Here is a 26,366-nt window from a genome sequence, read left to right as displayed (position 1 = left end):
TCTCTCGCTCTCTCTCTCTGGTGCTGTCTCGCTCTCTGGTGCTGTCTCGCTCTCTGGGTGGCTCTCTCGCTCTCTCTCTCTGGGTGTCTCTCTCGCTCTGGGTGTCTCTCTCTCGCGCTCTCTGGGGGTGTCTCTCTCCCTCTGTCTGTCTGTCTTTCTCTCTCTCTCTCTCTCTCTCTCTCTCTCTCTCAAAAAAATGCAGCATGTCAATTTACCATGAAAGCAGAAAGCGTAAACTCATCTCTCTTGACAACGTTCCTGTGCTGATAAACTTCACAAAGCACCATGACAATTACTAGCTCATCATTGATGTTACAGCTGGAAGTACTTTCCTATTTGTACTTTTACCGGGGAAAAAATCACACGCTACAATCAATCAGATTTGAGCATTCAGTTGTGCTGTGGTATAAAGTGCATCAACTTTGCATATAGTAAAGCTGCCTGGAAAATGGGTTTGGTTTCACTCAGAAACGTACTTCTGTACAGCTGTAAGTTAAGTACGTTTTGTTGCTTTCTTTGTGACGGAATTGCTCGTTGTCAATGACCAATAGTGTCCGATGTTCAAGAACGTACTGGTTAAGTGGTGCAAAGGAAAAACGTTTGCCCTCGACGAAAATCGCGAGTTTGAGTCCTATCAATGACATGGTCATCCATCAACAGGAGCAATGGGAGCAAAATTGGCAATGTTCTCTGTGTGGCAGGGGCTGCATTTTTTTTCTCTCTCTCATGCTCTCTCACTCTCGTCTTCCCTGTCAATCACAGTGACACCAGCCAGTCATGGGTGTCTGTGAGGTCATGTATGTGGAAGAGGGCGGATTGCGCTTTCCTCTGAGTGTGTTGTGCTGCTCTGTGTAACGCATGTCTTGGGAAGGTTACAAGGTTACCTGAAGATGCTTGGTATTTATCCCAGAGCACGGTTTGTTGTCTGTTTGGCCTTGATTGCTGTTATTAATTGTGAAACATGGCCAGCTCGCTGTGCTCTGTCCATTAGTGCTACTGGGTACATTAGGCTTACGCTAACTAGTATTGTCTGGTAATGGAATCTGTGTATTTTTATTTAAACAATTCAGACTAAACGAGCATAGTATCGAACAGACATCTGATACTAGTATCTGTACCAACCCCTCACTAAATTAATCACAAGAATAGAGGTTTGTTGAGTGGAACAAATAATCCTTAGATTATTCATTGGCGTTCAGTGTCGGTGAGTTTTGATTGAGAAGAGCAGCAAAAGAATTTCCAAAGTTAGTTGGTTTATTTTAATTAAAGGTTTGTGTAAATTCTACCAGGGCAATAGTGAAATATTAAACATTAGTATGTGTAAAAAGTGTGTCTAGAACGAGTTCCTCATTGGTTAGTGGCCTAACCCAGAATTTACCTGAGGGGTGGGAGGCATGGGAAAACATGCGAAGCAGATTTTGAGTTCAGCAGTCTCTGAGCGATCGATGCAGCTCTGATATTTTCATACGCGTTCCATTTTGTTGCCGATGAATCGTGTTGTGTGAGCGTTTGTACAACTAGTAGCAAGAACAGCACTGAGAAACAACCAATGAAAGCTTGAGACGAATCAAATGTATTTCCTGCGATGTGCAGCAGATGCCTGAATCCAGTTGATCATCCAGGATAAAATGTAAAAATCATAATGATGCTTTGTCATACCCAAATGTTTTTTAGGAATAGCAGAAATAAAAACAAACATGGCATTCTTCACATTCGCTGTACCTCTGGTTCTCTCAGCAGAACAGACGATCCTCAGATCATGTTCAAGTTCACTTTGTCATTTCAACCATATACAGCTGCTACAGTACACAGTGGAATGAAACAACGTTCCTCCAGGACCATGATGCTACATAAAACACGCTAACCACATGAGACGACACCGAACTAAATAAGAACTACACACTTTTACATAACATGCACATGCAAACGTCTGCTAACAACAAGAAGACTGTACAGTATTACTAAAACAGGACAACAGGCACAGTAAGTGACAATGTAGACCAGCACACAGTTTTAGTGTGGAAGTGTCCGATATAACAGGTAGTGCAAAAAGATAGGTGCCAAAGAGTAACACTTTATCACATCTGCATAACCAAGCCCTACTCCACATCTTTCTGATTGCAGTTGTGTTTCCACCGAAATTACCCGGAACAGTTAGTCCCAGGAACTTTTTTCAAGGGACCATTTGGTTCCTCCAGAGCTTTGTTGACTGCGTTTCCATTGCGGTCTAAAGTACCGTTTAGATTAGGCAAATTAGTCTGGTGATGTATGACTTTATGCGACAAGCCCTTTGTGAGGATATGAAGCCTCAAGTATGCCACAGTCAAACTGATTGACACAAAGTGAGCTGATTTTAATGATGGAACAATGTAAAATGTTTGTTCAGCTCATAAAAAACCACATAGCAAGCTCTGGTTGGAACAGTAATAAGAGTTCGCTGCAACTAAACTCATGGTCTAGTGGTTAGGATTCAATGCTCTCACTGCCACGGTCCAGGTTCGATTCCCGGTCACGGAATTAATTATTTTTTAAATCTTTGCATAAAAGTTCGTGTTTTAAAAATTGATAGTCTATTTTCTGAACTCTGATAACGACACAGCAGCTGCAAGCGCCGTTTCCATTTCCTGCTGTATTTCGTCCTCGGCATAAATAGTTAGGGCCTGAACCTCGTCGTTGGTCTATCAGTCATATTTATTAAGAAACTATGTTGATTTGAATCGCAATAAACTGTCACTGTACGCACCGTTACAGACTTTTAAAAATGGTGGTTGGAAAATATATGCCGTATGCTGTCAACCATTCAGCACTCCCCAAAGGTCCTGAACTTTGGAAAAAAGTACCACCTCCCAAGTAGGGACTTTCTGTGGGGGAAATATTTTACCTGGAACTTAATTTAGAGCTTGGTCCCTGCGGTGGAAACACACAGGGTACCTCCAAAAGCCCCTAGTTCCTGGTAGGGATGAAACGGTTAATGGTTTCACGATAAACCTCGATAAAATTCCCCAGCGGTTAGTATTACCGTGTCACATTTAATTATTAAAACCGTGCTCGATTGTCGTGATTTGTAAAACTCCCAGCATGGCGTGTCTGACGCAGGCGCGGCATGCAACATTTTTTTGAGCGTGAAAACGGACGTTACAATTAAAAACTGAACGCGTCTGCTCAATTCAGCACTAGCCGAATGAGTCCGAGTCACAGCACAGATCAGCAGGAGTCTGATTTCATTTAGCACGAGACGACAGTGAGGCGAGCTGGCTGATAAGATGATGGTGGAAGATTTGGTTTACCATTGTTTGCCATTGTACTGTTTTGTTGTGTTTTTCATTAAGAATAATAATGAACCCACTGTTAAAGAGTCATGAAACACTGAACTACATTTTCTGATATTTTAAAAGAGGTGTTCGTATCGCACATCATAAAAGACAATCTTAGTATCTGTTAATTTTATTTGTAGGAGAAATTTTCATCTTCCTGGTTTAAAATCTCGGTCACAGGCAGTGTCGTGGCAATGTACTATAGTACTTTGAAGACATATCGTTGTCTCATAATTATTCATGATCCTGTGTGTTCTTATCCTATGAGAAGATGCTGTGTGTTAATTATTCATGACCACACGTGGTGCTTTGCTACAGATGTAGTAGATGAGACACGCATTCAAATGGGGCGCAGGTGTTTGTTTCAGAGGTGCAAAAGTTTGAGTGTGCTTATTCGGGAGAGCTATGAGAATTGGAGAAAGGTGGACTTCGGACTTGTTCATGAAACCAGTTTGTGTCAACACAATGATGCAGTACTCAGTCCCGAGGACTTTTCTATCCCTTCAAATGAGGTATGTGTCTAATTTTAACCGTGACAATTTTATTTGCCTTTTGAGCTAATTAAACTGCTTAAAGCATCACGGGCCATCGCGTGCAAAACTATACGACAAGAGTCCACGTTGAAGGGAAGAGCCTTCGCCTTTTTATTCGTGCAAAGCTCGAGCCTATTAGCTAACTATTATTCCAACACTTCTCCCATCTGCGCTGCCACCGGCTCGAGGAAGATAATATAATAAAATATAAAAACTGTTCATATAATATATAGTATTAATGCTCCATGGGCCGTTGCGTGTAAATTTATGCAACGAGAGTCTGTGTTGAAGGGAAGAACCTTCGCCTTTTTATTCATGAAAAGCTCAAGCCTATTAGCTATCTACTATTCCAACAATTCTCTCATCCGTGCTGCCTCTGGTATCATGTTTTCCTCCATAGTCACACCGGGGCTAGTGATTTAAATAGACAGGGCGTAGGACCTGCACTGTGCATCTGCACTGTACATATACATCTACATCTGTATCTACCTGTATCTATCTATTGTGTCTCCATTTAGCCCTGGAGATTCAGGAGGAGAGAAGTCCTCTGTCTCATCAGCAAACTTTGTCACTATCCATCTTTTTTTTTTTTTTTTGAGTGTTCTGAAGGCTCGCCTCCCTCTTCCTCTCCTGCCTTTTCATGCCATGACCCCTCCCCCTCCCTTCTTCTCACAGCCATCCACGGCCATTTAAGCTACGTTTTTCAAAAACGTTGAGAGGTGGACTTGAGCTGAAAGAGGGAGGTTTCATGACCATTTAAAGCAATTGCCACCCTGTATTGCCACTAATTCGAAAGCGAAATACACACCGGCTGCACAGGCATTCATAAGCGATTGCACCTTTGTGTTCTCTCGTCACCCTCTTCCAATTTTTGCCACCAAGGACACTTGTTTTTATGCATGTCGTATGTATTTCTTTTATTTCTTACTTCTGCTTTTCAAACATGAGGCACGTTAGGCAAACGTGTACAATCATACTTGTATACCTTTAGTGTTGAGCTTCAGATACTTTTATAAATGTTTGACAGACTTCTTATGAACCTTGAAAACCTGTTTAAGAAATATCGAGTCGGTGGCTCACCATTTCATTTGTTCGTTCCAGATTTATACCCATTACAAAAACTACACTACAGTAATACCTTCAGTGTAAATTGAGTCAGAGGAGGAAAAATATGCTATAAAACATGTCAATGTTCCTGTGCTGCTGTGAGTCATCCTGGGAAGCCTGTAACAGTCGGCGCTCTTGGGTTCGAATTTAGTGGGAAATTTCTAATCGTACGCCAGCTCAAGTGTGTCCAACATCATTGTGCCTGAAAGGAGTACAGCCGAAGACGTTTTCCCGGCTAGTTTGAGATAATCGTCCGCAGACATATGGTGACACGTGATCATAAAGCATGACACACCCCGTAGCTGCGTTTACATGGACGACAATAATCCACTTTTAACCCGATTAAGAAACTACCATGTAAACAGCAATTTTTACTCACCTTAATCTAATTAAGGTCATACTCGAAGTAAGCAATAATCGAATTAAGACAGGTGGAGTACTCCTGTTTTAGTCACGTTATGGACGTGTATTACAGACATGTAAACACCTTAATCACATTATGAACGTCGTGTGAGTTTTCATGGCATTTTGCGACAGGACACGATCACACACGGCAGTTCTCAACATTTTACGGCGAACAAGAGAGTTCGGCTGCGTCCCAAACCACATATTTGCCTACTATAGGCCTGTAGGGGAAAAATACATGTATCTCGGCTACTATATAGACGGTAAGTACGCGGTTTGAGACGCAGCCCACAGCTTCAAGCAGTTGTCTATTAGCACGTGTAGCATGACAAATAATTAATTGCACTTAAATCATTAAAATCGCATTTCATTTTGTATTCAGTACTACCCTGAATAAGCTATTACATATAACAGATGTTTACTTATATTCCACAATACTAACTGAATTTACACAAATGAACCAGTACAAACGTTTACATACGCTTGATTCTCAATACTGTGTGTCGTTACCTGGATGATCAACAGCTGTCTTTGTTTTGTGATAGTTGATAGTCCCCTCAACAGTTAAGATTGGGGAAATGGAACAGTGAAGATACAGGGCGTTTAGGTGTGTTTACGCTTATTAGTCCGATTGTTGAGTCTGAATTGGAGTGAAATTCGATGCTTTCGGTTTGCTTGCTATTTGTCAGTCCCTCCAGGATGCAACGATTATTTATTTATTTATTTATTTATTTATTTATTTTTATTTTTTAGTTCTTTTATTAAATTTAATTTTTAAAAAAAAAGAATTGTATTTTTTTGGCAATAGCAGAAATGAACGCTAAACTCAGGGAAACGCCGCAATATTCTGAGGCTCGTTCAGCCTTTCAAAATTACCACTGATTTAGGTCAAGGTGCGTCACGTGACGTCACCACAACGCACATTCAGCCAAAGCCCTCTTGGATTCATGTGCATCGAACATGAGTACAGCTAAGAGGTCTCATTTACTAACAAACAGCACTGCGAAAGACCGTGAAGAACAATTTCATGCCATTGCAATTTCGCCAAGTAGTTTTCTGCAAAAAAAAAAAGCACAAAAAACTCTGCAAATTGCATCTCAAACTTCGAAAAAAGCTGCTGCAAAATCAAGCATTTTTGGCTGCAACAATCACCAACACACCTCAGTGAAATCCCATACGGATTGGTATGGCTCGTTTTGTCACTGTGTATAATTAAATGACTTTAAATGGACACAAAATGTTGGCTGAGGGAAGTATGCATAAAACTCCTTCATTCATAGGTCAGAAATATTATTGGAAAATGGAAACAAACGGGGGGAAACGGGAGCAAACCCTGTCAGTTGCGGGTAGAAATCCTCACTCGAGCATCGAGAACAAAGAGCTGTGCTCAATACGTTTTTTAGATAACCAAAAACATTTTGAGCATCAGATTAAACTCTATTTTTTTTTGTTTTTGATGGCCCAAATCTCCATTGCGTTTCTGCAGTTCTACATATCTGTCGAAAGAGAATTTTCCTAATACCAGTTACCTTATCTAGATGAACTTCTAACTCGAACACGAGTCTTGTGAGCCAATAGAAATGCCAAAGATGGGACTGGGATCTATTTATTTGGGGAATGATGGAAGAACACTAACGATTAAATAGTGCTCGGCCCGGACCATGTCTGTACATCCGCAGGAAACTGTTTTTCCTCTGTGAATGCACGCCCACCAGAACCAGGATGCTGTAGATGTGTGTAACACAATAGGTTTGATCTTTTTAGATTCTCTTTTACATATTGGTGTGGTCATAAAAAGCATTTCACTACGTGTCATACTATGTATGCGACAAATAAAATATGAGTTGATTTGATTTGACACGGCAGGATCATGTGATCAGTCAAAATTCTGTCAAAAAAGTGTCTGGATCTGAGTGGGAGAAACTGAAACGTGTTAACTGCATGCAAAAATCTGGAATGTGTTTTGCATTTCTGTATGAACAGACTGGCATTTAGTGATAAAAGCACAGTGTAAGATGTAGTGTCACCATTTGCTATTTTCTTCAGGTTATCATACGTTTTTATAATTATTTTAAAATATTTTGTGTTTGAGCAGACAAGTTAGATTTGTTTCATATTTTTCTTTTATGTAACAAAAGTACAATATATTAGCTTGTTTTTAATGATATAATTTACGCAGTCAGGATTGGACTGGCTTGTTGAGTATCTGATAACATCAGCGTGAGCAAAACTAATCCCAGATTAGTGGAAGCGTTCAGCAGCTGTTTCAGAGCCGAATGATAAGTAAGTGATTACAGTTTCAATCACGTAGTTATTTTACTCAGTCTTCACTAGTCTCCTGATTATTTCTAACAATAACATATGTTTCAGTTGTTTCACATTTCACAAAGCTCTAATTTAAATGTATTTGCAATGTTTCTGCAAATACCTTTTGTTTTATATACAAATATAAACATATTTACAAAACATATACAAATTTGTTTTATATACAAATATAAAAAGTGTCTTTTTATTTATTTATTTATTTATTGCAAAAGGAAATTCCCAAATCTAAAATGGTGGGGGTTTTTTTCCAGTTGAATCAGTATTTGTGGATTACGTTAATGCTTTTCCTCTTTATTTGGATTTGAGATGTTAGTTTTGCAGGTCTGATTAATGATAAATGTGAGATTTCACAATAGAGTTTGGGGGATGTAACAAAAATATCATAACACAATTTTCAACACAGTTCCTCCAGGATTTTGTGATTTTTGCGATTGCAGAAATGAACGCAAAATCAAGCGAACTCTGCAATATTCGGAGGAGCTTGCAGTTTCAGAGTTATGCAGATTTTCCACAGATTTGGGCAAAGACACGTCAAGTGGCGTCATCACAATGCGCATTCAGCCAAAGCCCTCTGGGACACGTGCGTTGAACACGAGTCCATCTGAAAGCTCTCATTTACCAACAATCACTGCAAAAGACCATACAAAACAATTCCGCCAATTCAAGTAGTTTTTCCGCAAAAAAAGCACAAAACTTTTTAAGTTGCAATTTAAAAAAAAAAAAAAAAAAAAAACTATTCAGGGCTCTACAGTGCGACCATTTCACTCGCATTTGCGACTGAAAAGTATTTTGTGTGACTCTGGAAAAAATATTTGGGAGCACTGGTGCGAGTGACCTGTTTGGAGTTGTATAATACAATCGGAACAAAAACTAAAAGTCAAATGCATGTACACCGCGCAACAGTTACTTTCACACTGCTTTGCATCTCCTCAGTCAACAGAACAAGTGTGTAAATACTGCAGAGAAGCCATTATGATGACGAGAGTAACACTGTACATCATCTGCTTCAACTTCCCGATCTCACAAACTGCCATCTTTTACTGATCCCGCAAAATGACCTGAACCTGCAGCTGTGACCTGCTCGTGTAGACACAGCGGCGTCGGGCGGAGTATATTAATAATAATGCTAATGCTACAAGGTGGGTTTTAATTCAAACTTCTTTATTAAATAATTCCTCACCAATCATAATCAAGAGTAGCAACTGATCAGTGTGTAAACATACAGTACTCTCTTCACTCTCTTCACCAACTCGTCCCAACTCACACACTCGGCGCATTCACTTCATTTATACTCACGGTTGCCAGATATCACTAGAAAAGTCAACTCCAGTTTTTATGTTTTGATTTAATCCCCCAAAAAACACAATATTATCAGCAGACGTGGCAACACTGTACTGGGGAACCGATCTAAAAGGAACAACTGATCGACAAACAAAAAAACTAATAAAATGTAACGAAAATGTGCTTAGTTATAAATAAATCATCTAATATAAAAACATAGATATTATAATAACTTCATAAAATATCAATAAAATGAGAAATGAAGTAATGTTTAATTACTATGGGTTGCACTTAATATCAATTTGACATTAAGCTTAGTTCGCTATCTCCTTAGAAGGCTATTGGCCTTTTTCCTAATATGGATCATTTTTGTGTTAGTCTACTTTTAATTAGGACTCTTTTATTGTTTTTAAGATATTTAAAAATAAATATTCATGCTGTTTATTTATCAATTAACCAACAGTATTTCTCATTGCTATTATTTTAATTCACTTAACAGTGACCATGAGCAGAGAGCTTACATTTAACTGTTTATGACAGACCTCCTGATTAAAGCTTAAACAAGAAAAGATTGGTATCTGGATCGGTGCATCCCTAATGAACACCATTACACTAAAGCGCTTTGCATCTGACTGGTAAATGAACTCACCCAATCACATCCTATGAGGTTATTCAGATATGTACACAATATACACAGAGCGGTTCGAGAACTGACTCCAGCCCAGAACCATGACAGTGGGAAATGTCTAATAGTGTAGCTTTAAATATATTTAAGAGGAGCAGACTTCAAAGACTGAACATTGAGGTTCTTTGTATTTGTTTACAAGGTGGAACAGGTTAACGGTGGTTGTTGTGTTTTTGCATACAGTCTGTAAAATTAACTGAAAATATTACATTTAGTTTATCAGAAGGTAAATGAATTTGTCATGACTCACACTATGTTCCTAAATTCTGTCATAATTGACAAGCTCAAATTTTCTCATGCCTTCTTGTGTGTTATATTGTGGCATATTAACATTACCATCTCTTAAAAACAAACAAACAAACAAACAAGAAACTTCAACCATACTCCTAAATTTTTGTAATTAGGAGCGTGCTCCTAAAAGAAATTGTTACTGTAGAGCCCTGCTATTTGTTGCACTGCAGGTTATTAAGGTTCATGTAGGATACAGAAACAAGCGGTAAACTGAAACACGTGTTACGAAATACAACACACTTTATTTTTGTCAATCTTAAAGCTACGGAAACAGTGTCTTCCGACAGACACTTAAATCATCCAACTTGATGGCTATCGGTGAATCCTGATCGTATCAGCAAACCTAATCTGCTAAACATTGGTTTTACTTTTCTGATGATTTTTATCGTGCGAGTTGCGTTAAGGTCATAGTAAATTTGTAGCGGGCACTGATTGAATGACTGCACTGTACTGTACACAACAATGTGTCGCTTCACTACTAAAGCCGAGGAATATAAGCGTAGAACCCGAGCACAACGACATCTATTCTCCCTTAAACCTAAACAGGGCAGGGTTGTGGGAAAGGTTGTCTCCCCCCCCTTTTTGTTTTTCCAGTTGTTCTAGGGTGGCGGAAAAGAACGAGGAACCCGAGTTGTGTCTTTGAGTTACACTAAGTCACTGCAGCACAAGATAATCTTTCATCTGAACTGTAGTCATATGTTTACTGGTGTGTGTTTGTAGCCCGAACACAGCAGATCTCACAATAGTAACTGGAATATTCCTTTTGTGTGTGTGTGTGTGTTAGTTAGCTAGGCTGGAGGAAAAACACCCTGTCTTGCTTTGAGTGTTGATGAGGTAATAAGATTCCCTTCTTGGACATGAAGTGTCTGTCTCTCTCTCTCTCTCTCTCATGACTCAGCCTCTCCCTTACTCTATCTCTGTGTTTTGTCTCTCCATCTGAATCTGAAAGCTCTCCAACTTCCTCACACCTTGCTTTTTTTTTTTTTTTTTCTTCTGCGACGCATATATGTACATCCTAGGAGTAGCGTGTAGAGCAGGAAAGTATAAGTGTTCACCATCTGAGCTCTGCATGTTTTTAATTATTCTGGCCACAGATGGACTTTTTGTTGACCACACCCACCCTCGCTGCCTTACTTACCATTTTTTTGTGGGTCATCTCCTCTTGGCAGTGCTTGATTTTCTGTGCAAATGTTTTCATGGAAGACCCCTTCCATTTAGTCTCTAATTTTGTACATCCCTTTTTGCACATTCCTGCACATATATTATTATTATTTCTTATCTTTAATTTTTTTTTTTTTAGTATTTAGTGCGCAGTCTTGGTTATAAACAAGAGTGGCAGCATGTCATATTTTGTATTTTGTTTTTCAGCCTTCTGTTCACTGTCCTTTTGCAAGGAAATGCCGATCTCTAGATGATACAAACCAGCTAACAGAGTTCGCAGTCATTTTATAGTGTGTGAGCTTAGAGGTCTGAAATGAGGCCCAATAAAAGAAAATAAAATGAAGTCCAAAAACATATATACGTTCTCATGTGGCTGATGGGACACGTGTACCGGACACGCACTTCCCCGTGGTGGTGCAGCATGCTTGTGGGGAAAAGATGCTGAATTATTTACACATGGATGTCATTTAACTGCACTCAGGAACTGGCTGGTCTGCCTTTTTGCATTTTGATCATGTCATGAAAGAAACCCATGTTATTTTGCTTTTAATGTATACGAATTATCATGAATCATATTATCGTAGTTGTACATTTCAGTCCATCATTGATGTCTCATGTAGTTTTCATTTCCTGATTTTTAAAAAAAAAAATTTTTCCCCCCTGGTGAAAATCCAATCTGCTTTCGTTTGATAGTGAAATCGGTTTGTCTAGAAGTTCTAAGAGGCGTTAAATCCTTTCCATGCTTAGCCACATGTATTTAAATCGTCATTAGTAGGATGGTAACCTTTTTTTCTTTTATATTACTGGGCTTCTGTTTATTTCTGTATGCATGTATAAGGTTCTTAATCAAGGAAAGGTCTATTGAAATGCATGTGGTACATTGAAGTCCATGTGTGCGCTGTGTGTAAGAAAGGGAATACTGAAGTGTTAAATTAGATCACATTACGTTTAATGTCATTATAGGCTCCCATGCTCACTGTAGTCAAAGTCACTAGTAATTATGTAGATTAGTTTTGTCGTGTGCCTGAGCCGCTGCTCCTCTTGATAACAAGAGCTTCTGTGGGTCAACAACTCTCTCTCTCTCTCTCTCTCTCTCTCTCTCTCTCTCTCTCTCTCTCTGTGTCTCTCTCACACACACACCCCTGCATATGCTTGAGTGCTGCATGTTGTTTGTGTGTGTGTGTGTACACAGGACGTTGTGCCTTGGGGGCGGAGCAGCAGGCATGCAGAGGTCAAGGACGTGGCTAGGGAAGGGGAGGGACAACCCACTGATCGGCTCGTCTTGGTGCTTACTGTAATTCCTCTGAGGCTCAGGGCCTAAATATTGCACGTTTCATCTCTAGGCAATACACCTACAGGCCCGGACCTTGTGGCCTACGTGAACTTTGTCACCAGAGCCCTATTGTGTTAATTAACTGGCTTTGTTGGACTAGAAGTAGTGGCGGGACACACATTTTATCATCCGGTCCTTAATATGTGAAGGTTAAAAATAGAAACTGTTTGGAGCGCAGCTGAACACAAGTTAGGAACTATTGTTACCATTGCTCATGATGAAATGAACCAGAAATAGGGATGTTATGGTTTAAAATAGTGGCAGTCTGAGAACCTAGTCTTCAAATATCACTTGTGGTTTTATGGCAAATTCTTGTTTATAACAAAATCCCAAAGGAAAAAAGATGTAATCTACTAAATATACTTCTTTCATAGAGATTTTTGGACTGTGTAAAAAAAAAAATAAATAAAAAAAAAAAAAAAAAAAAAAAAAAAAAATATATATATATATATATATATATATATATATATACACATATATTTTTTTTTTCCTTTTTAAATACAAGGTCCACATTTATCATGGTGTCGTTATTAAGCTGAAGGGAGAGCCCAAAAATTTTTTTACCTGGCAAAGCAGGTGTGTGTAATTCTGGTCAGCAGTGCCATGTTCTGTAGGTTTGATTGTGGTCGTGTATGATGAAGTCACAAACATGATAGGACCGGAATCAGAGGTAGCAATGTAACGTGTTCACAGCATTTCCATAAGGTTTTCTCAGCTAAAGGGTTTTCATTGCAGCCACATCACATCTGTGGAGAAATTGAGGCCCAGATCATACCCAGTATTAACATGCGTCCTGGGTGATCGGCTCACAAATGGTCAGCATTAAGTACAGGTGTGAACGGGGTCAAATACGTCTCGAAGCTGCATCATGGTCCACATCACATTTGTAGAGTGAGAACACACGTGTCCAACACAGCAATGAAGAACCAGCTAATAGACTGCATCATTGCCCTAGCCATAAAATACGTACATAAAAGTAACGCTGTAACAGCAGAAACAAAAGCAGCCGCTTTTCATCGCTTCATTCGTGAGCTTCATGAGCAGATCAAAAACGATTAATACATTTTCAACAGTTCTAAAGTTGCATGAGAGATTATTTCTGTCTGAAAATAAATGCAGCAGATGACGAGCGTAAAAGATGTGCATGACAGCCTTTCTCCAGCGGAAATGATATGAACTACAACCCCGATTTCGAAAAAGTTGGGACAGTATGGAAAATGCAAAAAAAAAAAAAAAAGGTCATTTGAAAATTCACTTCACCCTGTACTAGGGATGTCACGAGAACCGATACTTCGGTACCAAGTCGGTACTAACATTCTTAAAAGGTGACGGTACTTGTTTTTCTGCAGTAGCGTATGTACCGATTCTTATGAGGGTACCGAAGTTGCAATTCTTCCGGACCTGAAGGGGGCAGCAAATACGCGCAAGCGTTTTAGTCGGTCCACAAGTGGTGACGAAGAACAACAACTACAAGCACACGGGAAAAACTACAGAAGTTTACCTCCACCTGACTCGTTGAGAGGAAAGGTGGTATGGAAATACTTCGCATTCGAGGCTGAACAACATATAATATATTGTATACATAACAACATATAATAGATGCTGTGAAGCTGGTGTGCAACCGATGATATCGTTCATTTCAAACAAAGCGAGGAAACACCTGGAATGTGGCAAAGCACCTGAAAGATGGTCCTATATTATGTATGTTTGAGGTAGCTAGCATTGTAGCTGTGAAATGAGTTAACGTTAAGCGCCATGTAATGTTTGCGACAGCCAGTTATTTGTTAACGATGCTAACACATTGCAGTGTTCTATTCAGCCCATGTCCTGTCAGCTAAATGTAGCCTAATGTCACTAATAATTATTGAACTGTTAATGCTTTTAATAAATCTTTTTGCACCTGCCACCATATCAGTGAATTTAAACTAATGCCTCCATTTAGAGTATAAGGTGTGCATGCGTTTAGGAGTGCACCTCCACTGTAGCCTCCACTCATTGTCAGACAGTGTTTGATAACTAAAATCCCCCCCTCTTTTTGCCAGTATCAGCCAGAGGAGGATCTCCTCCAGGAGAGTTTTTAATTAAATTTTTTTAATTTAATTTTTATACCACACCGTGGTATTGACTTTGGTATTGCGTATCGTGTACTTTTGGTGGTATCGGCACCGACTACTAGATTTTTGGTATCATGACATCCCTACTCTGTACTATATTGAAAACATGTTAACACATTATTTGATGTTTTACTTTGTGAATTTAATTTATTTTTGAAAATATACATTCATTTCAAATCTGATGACTGCAACACACTCCAAAAAAGTTGAGACAATCAACTGTTTAACACTGTGTAACATCACCTTTTCTTTTAATAACACTTACTAAGCGTTGGGGTGCTGAAGACACAAGTCGGTTAAGTTTAGGAAGCAGAATTTCCCCCCATTCATCCATTATGCATTTCTTCAGCTGTGCAACTGTATGGGCCCTTCATTTCCCTATTGTGCGCTTTATGATTTGTCACACATTCGCAATCTTAGACAGGTCAGGACTGCAGGCAGGCCATGCTAGCACCCACACTCTCTGATTAAGCAACCATGCGCTTGTAATCCGGACAGAATGTGGTTTGGCGTTGTCCTGCTCTGGATGGCAGCATATGTTCTCCAAAATGTGTACATATCTTTCTGCATTAATGGTAGCCTCACAGATGTGCAAGTTACCCATGCCATGAGCACTGGCACACCTCCATACCATGACAGATGCTGGCTTTTGGACCTGACACTGATTACAGCTTGGATGGTCCTTTTCCTCTTTGGCCCGGAGAACATGACGGCTGTTTTGTCCAAAAACTATTTGAAATGTTGACTCGTCAGACCACAAAACACGATTCCACTGTGCTACTCTCCATCTCAGATGAGGCCGAGCACAGAGAAGTCTGTGGCGCTTCTAGACAGTGTTGATGTATGGCTTCTACTTTGCATAGTAAATCCTTAACTTGCATCTGTGGATGCAGCGGCGAATGGTGTTGATTGACAAAGGTTTACCAAAGTATTCCTGAGCCCATGTCAGGATATCCATTACAGACTCATGACTGTTTTAAGACCGTGACGTCTGAGGGATCGGAGACCATGTGCATTCAGAAGTGGTTTTCAGCCTTGACCTTTACACACCGAGATTTGACCTGATTCCTTGAATCTTTTAATTATATTGTGCACTGTAGAAGGTGAAATGCCCAAAATCCTACCGATTTATCTTTGGGGAATGTTGTTCTCAGTGTGTCGGATTATTCGCTGAGGCATCTGTTGGGAGATTGGTGAGCCTAGACCCATCCATGCTCTTGAAGGACTAGGCCTTTTTTGGAGGCTCCTTATATACTATGATTAGAAGATTGCCTCACCTGTTTCACATCACCTTCTTATTTCAACTTGTCACATCGTTACTCATAAATTGCCCCTGTGCCAACTTTTTTGGAACGTGTTGCATGCATCAATTTTAAATGAAGACAGTTATCTTAAAAAAACAAAACAGAAAAAAAACAACTTTGCAGTTGATTAGGTAAAACATCCTTGTATTTGTTTTTTTGTTTTTTTTTTAAATACAAGTCAGTCCATTTACAAATCACTCCTCCCTGTCCACCTTTTTCGGAATTGGGGTTGTATGATAAGTGTTCACTGGAGACGGATTCATAATGCAGGGTGTGAACAGCTACGTGTCTGGGCTGTCCACTTGTGATTGGACCTGTCGAGACGGATGTTAATACCAGACATGATCAGCGTCTCAGGTGGTTGTAGTATGATTTATTGCGAGTCCAGAGGGAGGGGTTTGGGAAAACTTTTGGAAAGTTGGATCCGGACATACGATGGGATGAGAACCGCTGGAACTGGATTGGGTAGAAAAATGAACAGGTAGATGGTAATAGACAGAAATGTGGTTTAGTTGGAGAAGTAGTCGTTTGATCATATATACACTAACACCCCAATGAGTGTGTTAATATTGTATGCTTGAGCAATTAAATCAGTGTATAAATACCATGATGTGCAAATGTTGTGGTATGCTTTTCTGGTGTTTCTGGCTTTTTCCTGGTGTTATCAGGTGTTCATAAGCTAACTGACTTAATAGCTTACTATTTAAATATGTTCCCTTGTTAAATAGTTACCTTTTTTTGGTAACTCTCTTACCCTTCAGGTGGAGTCATTCATCTTAGACCAGGAGGATCTGGATAACCCAGTGCTAAAGACGGCGTCAGAGCTGCTCTTATCCAGTGCAGCCGATGGAGCTGACCTCAGAACAGTGGATCCAGAGACACAGGCGCGGTTGGAGGCGTTACTAGAGGCGGCAGGTACGTTCCCGTTACGCGCTCTCTCTCTCTCTCTCTCTCTCTCTCTCTCTCTCTCTCTCTCTTTCTTTCGCCCGCCTGTTTATGGCGGCAGTGCTGACAGTTCTCACATACCTGCATGCCTTTACTCACCTGCTTGCTTGGTTACTTTCAAAGCAAATTAGTGTAGTTTAAAGCTGTTGCTTTGGATCCATGCTCAAGACTCAAAGGCCAGAATTCATGTATAAAAATGTGTAATATAGTTTTCATATTCATTCACCTTATCTCGGAAAACATCTCGTCTCACCTGATTGGGCTATATTGAGTCTGCTTGGTTAAATAGCGCACTTTGTTTACAGTGTACAAATACAGTAAAGCAGCGTTCCAGTAAAACATGTTGCGTGTGTGTAGACATGGGCCGGTGTGAGATTTTGATGGTATGATAACCTTAAGCAAAAATATCACGTTTTCATGAATGAATGTTCTGCAGTAACACACACATTCACTCGTCTGAACACAGTAACATGTTCCTTTATACCGAAAATGTACGACACTTCTTACATTTCTATACAATTACATGTTCTAACCCCGTTACAGTTACTGCTCTCACAAAAACACTATTACTTTAGTTTCTAAATATAGCATCAAACATGTCTGATCAAAATGAATATTTTAGTCAGAGTTATTGCGCTTCCTTTCTATTGCACGCTGTTTGATTGACGCGTATGCGTGGACTCGTGCTCATTCAGTGAAGTGTAACGGAGACTCGCTCGCTGTCAGGACGAGTCTTTATGTAAAATGGAAATACTGGTGTGAGTTTCTAACATTTACAGATAAGGATATAAAGGTAAAATGTAATTTCTGTGCTGAAGAAAATGTCTGGAACACATTAAGCAGCACACGCATGTGTCAGCGCATCTGACACGACAAGCCACGTTAATACACTTAAGAGTTTGTTTGAAGCGCTTAATATAAAACATTCTCATGTTTTGGATGTCCTGGATCTTGCACTTTTCCCGCAGCAGCTCACTGTGACCTCCGCTGATTTTTAGATGGGTTTTATTTATCAGGGTTTTGTTCATAGAAATGCATTTTTCATCATTGTGAAGTGATGTCACTGACGTGGTTATCCACAGTGACATCACAGACCCAACTAATCCGTAATGAAATTGTTGTCCATTATTTTAATTATTGATTATTATTATCAATTTTATCGATTAGTTGTTGCAGCCCTTAAAACGTGTTAAATGTGGGTAAAAAAAGGACAACTTTTTCCATTGAACACTATATATTTTATTTTTAAGCAGCGTATAAAATATTTGGATCAGTAGTAAACATGCATGTCAGGCTATAAAATCGATTTATTGTTATTTCAGTGTTGATGCACATACACACACAGTGTGCGTGTCTCATATATAAAAACACTGGCAAAGACACCAGCGAGCCAGCAGGGGTGGTGTGTTTTTTTTGTTTGTTTTTTTTTTGGTAGTGATTTTGAACAAATGTACAGGTTCAAGACTTAAACGAAAGTATAGACATGATACCAGCTAAATTTAATTATTGTACGAAATCTCAAAAACGTAGTACTCTGCTCTTCCCTGCTCTGTGAAGAAATGTGAAGGAGAAACTAGCTGCTGTTAGCTAGTTAATTAGCCATGTTATCTGCCTCGGTAGCAAGTCAATAGTATTAATTTCATCGCTGCTATACGCTAACTCTCTTAGCTTGTTGTAAATGTTCATTTCAAGACAGCATTGCCTTGAGTTTGACTGATGGGTGGTGCTCCCGTATATGGGATATCATATTTGACTTATTGCCTCCTCTAGCAGCCACTCTTCTTAAACACGTCTTACAAGTTGGATCTCCTTCCTCCACCAAGCTGTGGCTGTCTGAACGTTTTCGGTACCCGAAAAATTTCCATACCGCAGACTTCGTCGTTTTTCGACGCCAGAAAAAGTTCCAATGGTTCACCTCCTTCGGCCGTCCTACACACAGATGACTGACTGCTCGCACCAACCGGAGGGGGAGGGGTCGTGTTACTCTCTACATTGCACACAACCTGAGGGATTCCTGCACTTTCCGGCTGTGATGAGAGAGACATAAAACTGTGGGAACGGTGTAACGGAAAATTTTAGGGGTTTTGAAACCGACTTTTCAAACTGTGGCATACCTTGAAACCGGTAACCGGCCTCTCTCTCTGTGTGTGTGTGTGTGTGTGTGTGTGTGTGTGTGTGTGTGTGTGTGTGTGTGTTAGGACTTGACCCAGGGTGAAACAAAACTGCAGTGTGGGGTATTAGTGATGTGCAGCTTCCCATAGAAAGACATGCTAGAGGTGATGGAGCTATAATTACACAGAGCTACTGAAAGGTGTATTTTTAGCACTTAACGCTTGGTGCTTGTGTTTATGTTCATTACAGTTGTGAATTTATTTACCTGTGGAGAATCTTTAGGTGCAGCTGAGATTAGCTAGACGAGGCTCAGCGTGTCAGGCAGGGGACACGATACAGGCTAGCCTGGTCCTGTGAGCTGATGGTTAGCTCAGAGCAGCACCGGGGAGATTAAGAGGAACAATAGATTTCAATACAGCAGCTCTCGGCTCTGATCATGACTCAGCAATGGCATTTAGTAGGCTTGCTGTTTGTGTGTGAGTGCGTGCGTGTTTGTGTGTGTGTGTTTGTACATGTAAACCTCTGTGGCCATGTAGTTGCCTGTGTAGAATTAGTGCATGAGTCTCCTTCAACCCCCCCCAAACCATATAGTTTCTTTGATTTTTTTTTTTTTTGGCCGTCTATGAATGCTGCTTTGTCCTCTGTTTTCCGTGTGTTTAATATGGTGGGACAACGCATTGTTCAGCGTCAGTGTTAATAAGTTATGCAGTATTTATGTAGGTTACACAGGTATTTGTTCTTTCCGCTTGGCAGACCCACATCTGTACCTGGGCGATGTTGTGAGTTGCCACGTTGTTATTTGTCGGTTTGGAAATTGTATTCTTCCTTATTTAAGTAGATTAGATATTAAAAGTTTATCTTCCTATACAGTGTTCTTAATGAAAGTAGAAATATTTAGTCAGCAAATTTCACGAGTGTTTTCCTTAGACACATTAGACCATTTTCTGTCAGGGTCGAGAGATTATATGCAGTTAGTTTGATGATAAACAATCAGGAAAGAGTTGTATGACTATTACGATAGCCATTATGGCCATAGTAAGTGTTTTAAGAATCCAGGTCTTTGCATAATGCGTCCTAAATCACAAACTTTCAGATTCATTCAGATGCTCGTTAACTGTCCTGTTGCGTGAAAATGAAATTGAAGCAAACGCAATGCTTGGCATTTTAATTTGACTAAGAATTCTTACAGTAAAAAGAACAGAAGAGAATCAGAGATGATGTTAATACCAAGGCAAGCTTATGAGCCCTGGTGTGAAACGTATGACTTTCGTATTCCTTCGGTAGAGTGACATTTGCTCTCAGGGATGATTGCAAGTGACAAAAGTTCATTTCGGGCCTTGTACTGCTGAATCTGCGTCTTTTGTGGGTTTAAGTCACTTCTCCATTTCAGGTTGTCGTGTTCTAGTTTTGCTCCTTATGTGATCACTTGCTAAAACGCAGGGATTGTACAAGGTGCTTGAGTTTGGCTTTTTGAAATGTGAAATGGTAATTTTATTTATTTATTTTTTAATCTAGTGGTGCTAAAAAAAGTGCTTGTATTATAAAAAGTCAATAAATACAAAATCGCTAAAAACCTTACTGTTTATTTTCGAAAGAACACGAATACAATCCTTTTACTCAATGTATGACTCCTCGCTGTAGCCCCTCACCCTCCGCCACCTCCCGCTATTCACTCACTCACTCACTTTCACAGAAACAGCTCCGGTCCACTTTTCAGTCTCCTTTAGCGACTTTTTGGACAACCCTTAGCTACTTTCCGTAGAGAGAGAGAGAGCTAGAGAGTGTGTCCAGTACTGCCCCGTGAGCACGAGGTCCTGCTTCCCCCCCCCCCCCCGCGGGTACACCTCTCTCTGCGGCTACTCTGTTCAGTGAGGGGCAGAGAAGAGCAGCTCAGTGTGAGAGAAAAAATAAAGGCATTAGGACTGACATTCTAACTTTCTAACTGAGCGATCGTTTTACCAGTAAATATAGCCAAAATCACAGCACAGCCGTTGTCTTTCATTTATGTGCGTAGTGATTTTTTTCACATGACGTTGCGGTTATAAATCAGGATTTTAGCAGTGCAGAGCAGCAGCTTGTAAGTGGTTTGGAAGTGACTGCTGGTTAACATGTAGTCTTTTAATGGGCCACGTTTTAGTCACTATTTCATATTCGTTCCGTTGTCAACAAAAACAGAAAAATATGTAAATGAGAACAGCTTTATTGGGAATTCGGCTGTTTTAAAATACAGTATGGGAACACAGAGTAGGAGAGAAATAAACAGATGTGAAGGGCTGACAATAAGTACAATGCACTTAGGATGCGATGACCTAATGAATATGCTAATTAGCGCATGACATCTAGGGACTGTCACTCACCTGGTGTGTATTGACATTATTGTGAAAAGGAAGTAATCCCTGGGAAATGCAAATTTAGTCTAGCATGGCTGGAAAAGGTGCCATATAAAAATTTGTGGTCATGAGAGAATGTATTATTATTATTATTATTATTATTATTATTATAAAACATATTTATGGAATTTAAAAAGATGAGATAAAGAATATGTTTGAATGCCGTCATGTCAGAGGTATCTCTTGTATAGTTGTTTAAAACAAAAAAATGTAGTGCTTGAAAAGTCTTTGAAAGTTCTGGAATTTCATTACGGAACATCTGTACGAAGCCTGAAAGCAGTTTTATTGTGATTGCATTTAAAAAGATGTGAGGCTTGAAGCTTAAAATGTATGTTTAATAGCAGGGAAGGCACAGTAGACCCGACAACCATGGTAGGCTGCTGTTTTTTGTTTTTTTTGGTTTGTTTTAAATATTTGTATACAATAAAGCCTTACATTTTTCGTCTGTAGCTGTGTAATGACGTCATTAAAATAGTTTCTGAATTTAACAGCAAACATTTTTCATGGTGTGTAATTAAGCCCACCAGTTCCCAGTTTCATAATGATCTTGTGTACTCCGCCACGCTGCATGGTTTGAACATGGCTAACCAGTGTTGGTGTCTTCCTGTGTGTGTTTGTGTGACTTGGGCGTGCACTAACTATGGATGCCTTTGGCCTTGAATGCTGCGTGTTGCTGGCGTGTGGCTGACGCTGCAGGAATTGGTAAACTGTCCACTGCCGATGGCAAAGCCTTCGCAGATCCTGAGGTGCTGCGCCGACTGACGTCATCAGTGAGCTGCGCACTGGACGAAGCTGCCGCCGCCCTCACACGCATGAGGGCCGAGAACACACTCAACGCCAACCAGGCAGACAAGTAGGCATCTCCTCTCACTTATACACTTCATACTTTTACACTTTTCAGTTGATTTTTTTAAATTTATAAAACAATCAAAATTGATTTTCCCCACAGACATAAAAGTGCAACAAGGAAATTGGCACAGAATTATTTTTCTCTTTGAAGTCAGTGTATTTATGACGCCACTTTGGGCCAGTGCATTCATATAAATGTAACCATTTTCTGCCCTTGATTTTTCCTTTAAAGTTGGGAATTTGGAAGAAAAAGTTGCAAGTTGTTCAATAAATAATAAGTACCAGTTAACCTAGTTAACCTAGCTCTCGGAAAACTCCTAGTTCTGCTAGGACGTGAACGTTGCACGGACGTATAGTCGGAATCTCGTAAATTATAGTGATTACGACATAATGCGAACACGGCTTTATACTTCTCTTTATTACTTGTACGAAAGACGGCTGCCGCGTGCATCATGCAGTCATCTGACCCGTCGCTTTGTGGCCACCCTCAGAAATTAACACGATGCATCCACGTGCTGCAATACCAACGTAAATAGTGGAGGCGGTATAACATCATGCAACAGTGTGTCCACAACTGAATAAACAACTATGCTGTGTCTCAAAATTTTATAATTGCACACTATTCTAGACTGTTCTTGAGTAGTAACACCAACCTCTTTTCCTGTTACAGTGAGTGTCAACCTCTTAAACGTAACAGTCCAATACCACTTTTCTGGATTAGTAAATACTTGTAAGCGTAAGGTCAGAGTTTTAGATTTGAGCCACAGTTTAATGACCGAATTCACTCCAATTCAGGTTTTAAAGAGAAACCAAGCTTGTCAGTCTGTTTAACATAAACTCGCTAAAAAACTCGCTTTGAATCCTCCGGGTGTACACAATGTGCACGCACGTATGCGTGGTGAAAGTGATGCATATTTGTGCCCATCGACTCACAATTACTAATGTTAGCTGGCTAGCTTGTTGCAAACAAGCTGTGTGTGTGTATGGAGTTGCCAGTTTTTCCTTTGTCACCCGTCTTTGTGTAGCATTAACAAAAATAAAATTTTACGACCAAAGACAGATGGACAAAGATGCAGATTATTTATTTATTTATTTATTTATTTATTTATTTTCATTTTCGGCTCACTAGAGTTGTCAATTCCACCATGTATTTTGCTGAACTTACTCTTGTGTCTTCTAAGCCATCAAAGTATTATTTAGTCAGCTCTTGTCTGTGCGTTTTAGAAATCTTGAAGCATAGTTCACTGTTTTTGTAGTTCATCTGTAGTATAGCCATGTTCTTGGTGGGCCAGTCAGCGTAGCTAGCTTAGCTTTGCCTGCACAGTCGCGGTAATTGTAGCAGTCTGGTTATTTTTAGCCGTAGCCTGCCTGAGGCCTGCTCCGACGGAGACGTGAACGCGGTGAAGAAGCTGCTGGACGAGGGCCACAGCGTCAACGAGCACACAGAAGAAGGAGAGAGCCTGCTCTGTCTGGCCTGCTCTGCTGGTTACTATGAGCTCGCACAGGTAGGGCTTACACACCCCCTCCCTTATGCACACACACTGCTTTTTTTATGCTGCTGCTGACCGACTACACTCATAAGCAATACTCCTGAGTGTTTCTAAGTCTGTTCTTCTTTCTAGGTGCTCACTACAGAGTAGCTTTTATCAAACTGCATGACCGTTTTTATTCTAATATTTGTGTGTTTACTCAGAGTTGGTTCTATTTTTGTCTTGAATAATATTTTGTTGTCTTCTTTAAAAAAATATATTTTTTTTTGTTTATGTAGGTCTTGCTGGCCATGCACGCTAACGTAGAGGACCGAGGCATCAAGGGAGACATCACGCCTCTCATGGCTGCTGCTAGCGGTGGTTACGTAGACATTGTCAAACTGCTCCTTGTGCATGGGGCAGATGTCAACGCACAGTCCTCTTCAGGTACAATCAATTCTTTTGGATGACCGTGTCCTAAAGGAGTCATTTTTTTCTAAAGTTAGCTTATTTACATGTCGTCCATATTGGTTGTGACATCAAACGCCGGATCCCACTTTAAAAATCACAAACATCACAAGCAAAATGGCCAACATGATTTCATCATTTGAATTTGTTTCGCTTTATGAACTGTGTTTGTAGAATTAACATTAGCAGCTTTTGGTTGTTTTGTAGGTAACACGGCGCTGACGTACGCTTGTGCTGGTGGTTTCCTGGATGTGGTAAAGGTCCTGCTAAAGGAGGGAGCCAACATTGAAGATCACAACGAGAACGGCCACACGCCCTTGATGGAGGCAGCTAGCGCGGGGCATGTGGAGGTGGCGCGTGTGCTCCTGGAGTATGGAGCAGGGATCAACACACACTCCAATGAGTTCAAGGAAAGCGCGCTCACACTAGCCTGCTATAAAGGTGTGTGTCAGAATAACCAGTGCACTCAGTTTATAGCAAATTATAGTTATTTGCCTATGAAAAATTATTTTAATGAAAAAGTAAACGTTTATACTGTGGAAAGGCAGAGTGTGAGTCCTCTGGCTTTAATACAGGGCATTTGGACATGGTGCGGTTTCTCTTGGAGGCAGGAGCTGACCAGGAACACAAGACGGACGAGATGCACACAGCACTCATGGAAGCCTGCATGGTGAGAACACTGCATTCTTTATTCAGTTCATTCACACGTAAATGCACATTTATACTTCCTTTTGGACTGTTTTTGTTTTTACTGTATATTTGGACTGTTTTTTATTTTCACTGAGAGCACATGAAAGAGGGCGATTTAGTCATACTGTAGTGTGTGTGTCTGCTAATGGGTGTAACAATCACAGTATGCGCCATAAAAGGAAACACCCTGATGCATGAGAATTGTGTCCATGCCAAAATACTTCTTTCTAGCCGCTCAATCTTCAGTGTGTGGCTCACAAGGTTTTCTTCTGTGCTCCGTGCAGGACGGACACGTAGAGGTGGCGCGGTTGCTGTTGGACAGCGGTGCACAGGTGAACATGCCGGCGGATTCGTTCGAGTCGCCGCTGACCCTGGCAGCCTGCGGTGGGCACGTGGAGCTTGCGGCACTGTTGATTGAGAGGGGGGCCAATCTGGAGGAGGTCAACGATGAGGGATACACACCCCTCATGGAGGCTGCACGAGAGGGTCACGAGGAAATGGTGGCTCTGCTCCTGGCACAAGGTACACGCACAGATTCCCACCACGGCATTGTTTCATTAGCTGGATTTTCCGATTGGAGAGCAGAACAAACTCTTCGTGTACACTACTGGTCAAACGTTTGGAGACACTTGACTGAAATGTTTCTCATGGTCTGAAAAACATTTTGATCTGAAGGTATATGATTAAATGTTTGAAATCGGTGTTGTAGACAGACAAACAAACAAACAAACAAACAACAACAACAAAAAAAAAAAAATATATACACACACATACACACACATAAAATGGATGACCCCCACCATCCTATGTAGCAAGCATTTATAGTGAATACGAAGCTGTTCGGGATTCAGCCTTACTATGGTGGATGGTACAGATTTTTACATGGATCTTGCGTAGCCTTAAAAACACAAGGTCCAAGTAAATATCAGTCACAAGAAAGCAATACTGTGAGTAAATCCTCAAGTCAAGTCAAGTGGCTTTATTGTCATTTGAACCATATACAGCTTGTATAGTACACGGTGAAACTACATAAACACAATACAGGACTACATGAGTTGAGACAGAATTAAATACGACCTACACATTTCTATGTAAAGTGCACGTCCGAATGAACGCCAGCACAAGACAGTACAGTAACTAGTAAAACAGGACGATAGGCACAGTCAGTGACCGTGTAGTACCTATCAGTACACAGTTCCAGTACGGACGTGTCCGTTATAACAGGTAGTGTAAAAGGAAACTATATAATACAAATGCTGTGAATGTAAACTAAACCCAATATGATGTAGTATTCAGCAGATAAGCTTATACCATATTTGGACATGAGAGAGAAATTAAATACGGTATTTTCCTAATTATAGTAGCAACAAAAATGCAGGTAGTCAATCCAACGTGCAAAAATTTTCAAACAAACCAGCAACATTTATTTTTATAGTTGTTATTGCATTCTTATTTATTTGGTAGTATAAAATCATCGGAAAGGAAAGCAGTTTAATACTAAATGTTATAAGTAATCAGATTTAATTTCACAGTGCCGCTTGGTTGTGTGGTTTATTTTCTATATGCCACATCTGCATTTTTTATTATTAT

At 40.1% G+C, this 26,366-nt stretch overlaps 1 protein-coding gene across 2 annotated transcripts in view; it reads left to right on the top strand.

Annotated features, from left to right (window-relative positions):
- ankhd1 (ankyrin repeat and KH domain containing 1) overlaps positions 1-26,366 on the top strand; it is a 54,074-nt gene that overhangs the window by 14,707 nt on the left and 13,001 nt on the right. Inside the window, exons 2-8 of one of the 2 annotated variants that reach the window (XM_053648168.1) lie at positions 16,615-16,768; positions 21,997-22,153; positions 23,507-23,654; positions 23,918-24,065; positions 24,294-24,527; positions 24,662-24,756; positions 25,061-25,298. In XM_053648168.1, coding sequence (XP_053504143.1) covers positions 16,615-16,768; positions 21,997-22,153; positions 23,507-23,654; positions 23,918-24,065; positions 24,294-24,527; positions 24,662-24,756; positions 25,061-25,298 — 1,174 coding nt within the window. Of the gene's footprint in view, positions 1-16,614; positions 16,769-21,996; positions 22,154-23,491; positions 23,655-23,917; positions 24,066-24,293; positions 24,528-24,661; positions 24,757-25,060; positions 25,299-26,366 lie in introns of both variants that reach the window. The other variant, XM_053648167.1, reaches the window with a different exon arrangement.

Source organism: Ictalurus furcatus, chromosome 18 (assembly GCF_023375685.1).
Source record: "Ictalurus furcatus strain D&B chromosome 18, Billie_1.0, whole genome shotgun sequence".
Classification (NCBI taxonomy): Eukaryota; Metazoa; Chordata; class Actinopteri; order Siluriformes; family Ictaluridae; genus Ictalurus; species Ictalurus furcatus.
This window is presented reverse-complemented; position numbering and strand designations above follow the sequence as displayed.